General features: G+C 32.0%; 2 protein-coding genes across 3 annotated transcripts; one reads left to right on the top strand and one right to left on the bottom strand.

Moving 5' to 3' along the window:
* LOC109335331 (keratin, type II cytoskeletal 5-like) lies at positions 219-2045 on the top strand. 2 transcript variants are annotated; one of them, XM_019571468.1, is made up of 3 exons: positions 219-521; positions 875-1049; positions 1829-2045. In XM_019571468.1, the coding sequence occupies exons 1-3, from the start codon at positions 371-373 to the stop codon at positions 1920-1922; spliced, it is 420 nt and encodes a 139-aa protein (XP_019427013.1). In that variant the 5' UTR covers positions 219-370; the 3' UTR covers positions 1923-2045. The 2 variants fall into 2 exon arrangements, with proteins under 2 accessions (XP_019427013.1, XP_019427014.1); XM_019571469.1 differs by having other exon boundaries at positions 875-998.
* LOC109335271 lies at positions 6002-7262 on the bottom strand. The gene is made up of 2 exons (XM_019571401.1): positions 7049-7262; positions 6002-6932 (listed from the first exon to the last, which is right to left on the bottom strand). Exons 1-2 carry the CDS (start codon positions 7103-7105, stop codon positions 6324-6326), a joined length of 666 nt encoding a protein of 221 aa, XP_019426946.1. The 5' UTR covers positions 7106-7262; the 3' UTR covers positions 6002-6323.

Raw genomic sequence — 8114 nt, forward strand, 5'->3', positions numbered from 1 at the left:
CCAAAAAAAGTGAATGGATGAATATTTTGATAATAACATATTATATCAAATTAAATAACAAAATATCGTGTCCCAATAAAAATAAATGAGCACTTGATTCGCCAAAATAAATCCATAAATAATAAAGAGTAAATAAATGAGCACTTGTCATTAGAATCTTTATAAAATCATTTTCATTTGATAGGGCTTGGCGTGAAGTTTAGTTAACCAGTAAAAGTCAAAACAAATTAAAGTGTGTTCATCATCATTTTGACTTTTGAGATATGAGTTATTATGAAACTTGAATTTTGTCTTTAGAAACCTTACTGTTGTTTATTAGGTTCAGGAACATAACAAACCACACCACAGATAAATCCACTCGCATAGGAAGATGAGTGGCAATAATGGCAGTGACACTGTGGAGAACAAGGGTTTTCTGTGGAAGCTTCCAGAGCTCAACTCAGAGGGTTTTGGTAAGATGGGCCCCGCCTTTGGCCTCGGTGCCGGTTGTGGCATTGGCATTGGCATTGGTCTTCTTGGAGGTAACATATTTCAACTTTAATCATAACTAATAAGTTTACTGAAATAAGCTATGAAGATCTCATGAGGAAGTTGTGAATTATTATAAGTTATTTTCATAAGTTGTTGTTCTATAGGAATAAATAAAGTATTCTTTGGATGACTATGAATAGAGGTAAAATTCAATGATTAAACTTGTTCTATATCAATGAATGAATGAATGATTGGAAGAGTATGTCTTTAATGAAAAGAATCATTACTCATTGTTATGTTTATTAGCTTCTTCATTACATGGACGCAACTAAAGGGGGTATGCAATGTCCCTAAATGCTTTTGCTAATGAAACTTTGTGCTAAATAGTTTTCTGACTCCATAGGAGTGGGTTTTGGCCCTGGAATTCCTGGTTTCCAAGTTGGTGTTGGATTTGGTGCTGGATGTGGTGTTGGTTTAGGATTTGGCTATGGCGTGGGGAAGGGAATAGCTCAAGATGTGAATAGGAGGTACTCTAATGTTGCCAATCCTTTTCCTCCTTCTGTAAAAATTCCTTCTCAGTAAGTTCTTTCTTCTTCCTATGATTATCATTATTATATTATTTAGCCTCTTTTTTTATTCTTCTACTCAAAAATGTTTTTTAGTTCTTGCAAACCATTCAATTTTATGGTGTTTTTTTGCAACTTTAATTTACTTTTAATGATAATAAGTGATTGCATTTTGTAAAGTGTACTATAGTAGAGTAAATACTCCATACTCCCTTGGTAATAATTCAAAATTCTCTTATACTACTCTTAAAAATGAATAAAACTTAAAGAGGACTATAATAAAAATGGCCATATATTTGCAGGAACTAAAGTAATGGTTAAACATTTATAAAAGATGCTAGAACTGCTCCAAACTGCTATTAGGCCTAACTGATTTGGCAACTAAGTAGTATTACCAAGGATGTTATTTTTGGTTAAATGCCATGCATACTCTTGTTTAGCTTTACACATGTTGGTCAAATGCCATGCTACCTGCTAGATTTTCAATTCAAGTGCACAAAATGAATGTGTTCTTAACTTGACCATTAAGTGCACAAAACTAATGCCGTTTGAATAAAATGACTTCTATGTGATTTGTGAGTTAATGGCTCAATTTATGAATCTGTTAGGCCTCATAGTTAGGGGTGTCTTAATGGCAGCAATCTTATAAATTATGGCTCGAGTTTGAAAAATTCAAACTTAATATATTTGGCCCAGCCTAGCCTAATCTGATGTGGATGTTTTCTAAAACTGAAATAGTTCTGTAGTTTCATCTATATATATTTTCTGAATAATTCTTATGCTGCTGTCAGGGATGATATTACTGCACTTGTGGATGAGCTTGTCGATAATACCAAAAATCTTATTGCAGTAACATCAAGAGAAATTGACAAGTGGAGAAGATGAAATCATGAATTCAAGTTGGATATTTGTATAAATTAAGTTCTGTCTACCAGTATTTTTTAGTTACTTACTAAACTATAATTCATCACAAATTCAATCTATTTATTATGGTAGCAGTACATGAAATGCTAAATTGCTTAGTAATATTGATATTCACTGCAGAGTTGTTTGGTCTTTCATTGAAACTGAGTTTCAGTATTGTTTGAGTTATTATCCTACTTTTTTGGCGAATTTCTCGCCACGATCAAAATTAGAAAACAATGTTTTAGAAATTATATTTTGGCTGTGCTAAATTCAAATATAAGCTTCAACCAGAAAATATTTCAATCTTGTAAGAAATTAGCTATATGACAATACAACAATGTACTATCAATAACAATATCATATATGAAGAACATAAAATATTAAAGGAGACACCACCGTTTTAATGTGAAAAACTTTCTCAACTTTTAGGAATAAAAGTCACATACCTAATCTTGACAGAATTTCCACTATATATACAAGAACAATTATACAATAGTCTTTCTAGTATCATGATAAATGAAAACAGCAACATAGTTATCACCAATGATAGAAATTAACACAATAAGGCCTCGTGGAATGAATATATATCACACAAAAACACACTTAATAAAGTCAAAATAAAGGGCTCAATAGCATAAATAACATATTTAAATTTCCAAACAAATGAAAGAAGTTGAGCTCGACAATCACTTAGCCCATGGAAAAACACTTTAGCTCATGGAAAAACACTTTAGCTCGAGGGTGAAAATACATGTTTAAGAAATCAATTTTGGGATTGAGTTTAGAGAAAGATTGAGAGTGAGCTACTGTTGAGGCTAGGCAGGAGGGGCTGTATAACATTTTAATATGTAACTTTTTAATTGTCAATATATTGGTTTTGTTCTCTTTTGATTTTGTTTGGCTAACTTTATAAGAATTGTCCTCAAGATTATCTCTCTTATTTAGTCGTTCTGGATATTGTTCTTCTGATGTACCTTTTTTATTTTTTATTAATAAAAATTTTATTTATCAAACAAAATTAAGATTTGCTACTCTCACTTGCTTAAAATACACACTCCTCTCATGTGATTCAACCACATGAGATGGGGATAGGCTCTCTAATGAAGAATGGAGGTACATGGAGACCTTAGCTTAATTTGTGTGGACTTGGTAGGGATGGCCATGATGCCAAATATTTTGGACCACTACTTGGGCTCAGCTATCTATTAGGTAGTTGTTGAATAATCCTCATCCCTTTGTTTAGCCACATTTCCATTGGGTCCATCCTCTCTCTATATTGTTATCCAACCTGCTACTTGTCCATTCCTTCTACAGAATTATTAGTTCAGAGGACCCCAATCCCTGGACCAAATAATATCACTGAATTTCCTTTCTTTTTAAAAAAAAAATGATAAGACATTTTGAATTAAAGAGGGAAATGCTACTTAACATTTAGTGGATGAATATATTAATTTTGATGCATAGTTGGTGTATTATTTTATTCATTTACTAAGCATCAAAATTAAACTCATTAAATTTAGAGCATAGTTTAGTAAAAGTAAATTATATTAGGGTTCTTTTTTATAAGTGAAATTTTATTAAGAAATGACAAAATTATAACAAGAGCGAAATAAATATACACAACAAAAGGGTTTGGAAAAGTCCCAAAAGAAGATAATTGGAAAGCACCAAACATCTAATCAATAAAGAGAAGCACTATCAATAACAATCCAACATAAAATTGAATTAGGGACTCATTAAACTAGCAATAACAATCCACCAAAACTTTATCACATTCAAACAATTCCTCTGTATTCATCTCCTTCTGATAAACTACCCTTAATCAGAAGAAATTTTCAAACTCGATAAGAGAAAGGACAATTGAAGAAAAGATAGTTTCTAGTCTCTAGCTAAGTATGACACCAAACATATAAGAGGTAGTTATTAGTAAAGTTATTATCCCTCTTGGATAAATTCTACTTACTTGGAATTCTATCTAAGATAATTCTCCAAGCAAGCGCATGAGTCTTCAAAGATGCCCAAGATTTTCAAACCATATTCCACAACTTCCAATCCTTTGCACTAACTTCATCTCCATGCTAAATAACTTTGTAAGCTGACTTGATTGAATAACAATTGGTAACCTCATGAATCCAAATTCATTTATCTTCAACTTCTTCATTCATCTTAATTAATCTCAAAAACTCTAGAATCTCTTCAATTATCAGTTTTTGCCACTCAAAAGACTCTCAACTCCACGGAATCTGTCAGTTCCACAAATCCTCCCTCCTAAACGGTTGACTGACCCATCCTTAAAAGCCTCTCAAAATAATCCTTCAAAGGTACCACAACCCTATGCAACTCCATCCACCAAAGAGATTATAAGGACCCACCTAAAACATTTTTACCCCCAATCAGAATGAATCTGATCCCGTATTTGAACACTAAGACTCTAAACCAAAGAGCCCATCTTTCAGATAACAACCTTCACCTCCACTTACCAAGTAAAACAAGGTTAAAATTTATCTTAAGTATTATTTGATTCACAAAATATTTTTATATTTCTAATTTCCTTATAGGGGTAAAAAAATCATTAATATTATATTAGTTTTCTAAAAAAATGAATAATTAGGAATAAATTTATTTTTCAAAGAACAGTTAAATAGAAATCAAAGTAACATTTGTGTGATAAGTAATCACAATATCTGAAGGCAATAACACAATCCTCAGACTATACATAATACTAGAGGTTTGGATCATCTCAAGAGAGTTTAGTAATGGAATATGCATAAATAAGAGTTTTAAGATTCATAACTTTTATATTTAAAAATAATTTAAAATCTATACCGTTAAAATGTTCTGAGGGTTCAGTATATTTCATGACACTACACATGTTGATTAATAATGCACGTGATTCCCAAAACATGTAGGCATAGATTAGCTGTTTTTGAGTGGTAATTGAGTTGTTTGATAATGAATTATTACACTATTGCAATGGTGCTATAATACAAATATTCAGCCAGCATTGTATGAATGTTTAGCTGTTACTTGAAGAGACAAAACTACACAACCCCCACGTTGAACAAGTTAGGTAATTAGATTTCTGCAAACTAATAATGAGCATAGGTTGTCCTTATTTTTATTTCGACAGCCTGTTTTCTGTTCCTTACTGATGCTGCTAAGGACTACTTTGGTGTTTCTTTCACATGGATGCTTAATTGCTTAGTACCTTCAGTTTTAACTATAATCAAGTGGAACTCAATTAATAATAGGCAGATTTTGTCATATTGGAAGAGCCTGAAAGAGGGTAGGAAAGAACTAATTAAGATGTATAATTCTAATTATTATTATTTTACATTTGAAACCATAAAACAAATAAAATTGTTTTAAGCAAATATTTGGCAAAAGAAGTTTTACAAACAGAAATGCTATTCTAGCAGAAGTTTTACAAACAGAAATGCTATTCTAGCAGAAGTTTTACAGGGCTTGACAAGAAAACTTGGATATGAACCTGTACAAAAAAATAACTAGCATTGCATTTTTTATTTGTAGTTGATAAGTCAATGACTATGGTCCTGATAATACGTTAGTAATATACTATATATATATATATATATATGTAGTAAATCATTGAACTGTTATAATCATAATTATTCGTTTCTTGATCAATGTACGTAAATGCGCACTTTACTAGTGCATGCCTAACTCAAGTGGCAAAGAAGAATTGGAAATGAGGAAGAGGTCTTAACTTGACTCATGATAAAATTAATAAAAATGTATTTATGTGATTGTTAATTTGACAGATCTATATATAATTTTTTTAGCATGATGGGAATAGAAAATACACATTTTTGTAATAATCTATCTTTTCTCCTTAATCTGCCATTCTAGTACTTTCTTTGTCGGTTTCATGTACGAAGCCCAATCAAAATAAAGCTTTTTGACATCAAATGTCCTAAGCAAATGTGTTTAATTATGGGTATTATATGGATTACCAACAAAAGTTAATTGAACCAATAGTAGTGAACAGTCAAAAATTGTTGTGCGTGTAACCTTTAGTAGCTCTTCATTTGAATATGCAAAACATAACAAGCCTTTTTCCAACTAATTTATCCAATATATATTTATAATTTGGTATATATACATTTAATATAGGACTAACTCCAAGGGCTTCTTAAGCAAAATGCAGTACATAATTTTGCTGGCTAAAGAAGGAGAGGGTGTAGAAGAGGGCTAGTAAGTGTTTGGATAAACTTATTCTGAGTTCAAAATAACTTACAATCAAAAGCATATTGAGAGAGCTTTTGATTAAAAAAAGCTATTTTCCACCCAAAAAATAAGCAAAACTAAACATGTTAGGCACTCAATTTTTGTAAACGTATTTAACCATATGAAATATGATTAAGCTTGAATCACTTTCCCTTGTGGAAATCTGACCCTGAAAACATGTTCCTCTCCTGTGCATTTATCTACTTTGACAACCCAACGGCTCTTGGTCTTCCCCATTCTACTTCCATATTTTGGACTAGAATCACTTGCACCAAATCTAGTAACCAAAAGCCCTTCACCTATAGGCAGCAACTGAGTTTTTGAGCCACATGAACACCATGACTCTCTACATCTAAATGCATTGTACCCTACAACCACTGTGCCATTTTGCTTCCTACCCTCTTGAACTGATTTAAGAATCTCTTCATGGCTATCAAGGTTACAATCAATGAGCACAAAATCTGCTGCCTCATATTGGTCTAGTAGAAGTTGTTGAGCTTCTCCAACCATGAAGTGAACTTGATAAGCAGCATCTCCTAAAGCACTTTTGGAGTCATTCAGCTCTTTATGGCCACTGACAATGCAAATGACTTGGCCACCAGTTTGATGAGCAGCAGCTACTAAGGCTAGTGTGGTGGAATCTGCTGCACCAGCACATGCCATAACCATCACTTGTGCATTGTTTCCAGCTGCTATTGCTGATATAAATTCTGCCACGTTTGGCTCTTTAGTCCTTTGACCCTGACAAAAAAAGAAAGAAACCCAAAACCACGTTAGAATAGATTGTTATGTGGAAATTTAATTATGATAATAAAGATTGAAGAAGCTGGTCGGAATGGTTAATATTTAATACCCACCATTTTCAAAGTGTTGAGATAGGCCTTTGTGGCATTTTCTGCAGACCAGCAAGCCATGGTTCAATTTATTGGCTCTTTTAATTGCTCTAAAGTTTTTTATGGAGGAAAGAAGAATGGGATCTTGAGAGATATGCTTGATGTAAATGATGAGTTTCTTGAGTTTGGTTCTTGCAATTATATATAGGATTAGAAGCAACCAATCAAGGGATCAACATGGTGGGTCATGTGTCTTTCCAACTGGCATAGGAGTAGGACATATGATAATAATGCAAAATGACATGTATATATATATACCAAAGAACTTTCTTATTGAGTAGGTTAATTCATTATTTAGTTTATGAGAAATTCCATAGCAAATTCTTCCTCTACTATTTTCTATTGTTTGTTGTATCCTGAGTTTTTTATTTCTAATTTTTACAAGAATCCAACGTGCATAGGTAACTGTGGCACTTATACTCAAGTTAGAGAAGGATGGTTAGGTAAATTCTTCAATACCTAGTATGTGAAGTTTGTCAACGAATTTAGTCCTTTATGGTCTTATGAATCTTTTCTGATGGCCAAAAGGAACTCATGGTGAGCTTCATAGACCACATAAAAAATTAATAAAATTAACAAACTGATCTGCTGTTACAAATTTCAATTATTTTAAATCATTTTCACAAAGTCCCTAATATGCATGTAACATAAAAGATAAATGTTATATGTTCTTAATAAATTAGTATTAGTACATGTACCCAAAAAAATCAGTATAAAAAATATATTCTAACCATAAAAATCACATATATCACTTGTATTGAGATATGTGAACGTAAAAAAAATTAAGACATATACATAAAATCTTTAGATTGAGTTATAGTTTGTTAGCGGGATAACATAAATCCATATAAAAAGTTAGTTAAGGTGATACTTGCCCGCTAAACAACCCAGCCAACATGTCACGTTAGTTTTGTGTTGGTGTTCCATGCTCTATTTATTGACATTTAGGAGCTACCCAGAAAGTTGCATTTCGTTAGTTGGTTAATGAAATTACACAAATAGTACCGATTTATATATATATATATATATA

Source organism: Lupinus angustifolius, chromosome LG20 (assembly GCF_001865875.1).
Source record: "Lupinus angustifolius cultivar Tanjil chromosome LG20, LupAngTanjil_v1.0, whole genome shotgun sequence".
Lineage (NCBI taxonomy): Eukaryota > Viridiplantae > Streptophyta > Magnoliopsida > Fabales > Fabaceae > Lupinus > Lupinus angustifolius.

What these genes read in the sequence shown, in the direction of transcription:
- LOC109335331 (XM_019571468.1), top strand. Translation starts at nt 371, where the DNA reads ATGAGTGGCAATAATGGCAGTGACACTGTGGAGAACAAGGGTTTTCTG. An exon ending in TGGCATTGGTCTTCTTGGAG is followed by an intron (nt 522 to 874) that starts GTAACATATTTC and finishes CTGACTCCATAG; the next exon opens with GAGTGGGTTTTGGCCCTGGA. An exon ending in TCTGTAAAAATTCCTTCTCA is followed by an intron (nt 1,050 to 1,828) that starts GTAAGTTCTTTC and finishes TGCTGCTGTCAG; the next exon opens with GGATGATATTACTGCACTTG.
- LOC109335271 (XM_019571401.1), bottom strand. Translation starts at nt 7,105, where the DNA reads ATGGCTTGCTGGTCTGCAGAAAATGCCACAAAGGCCTATCTCAACACT. An exon ending in ATCTCAACACTTTGAAAATG is followed by an intron (nt 6,933 to 7,048) that starts GTGGGTATTAAA and finishes TTTTTTTGTCAG; the next exon opens with GGTCAAAGGACTAAAGAGCC.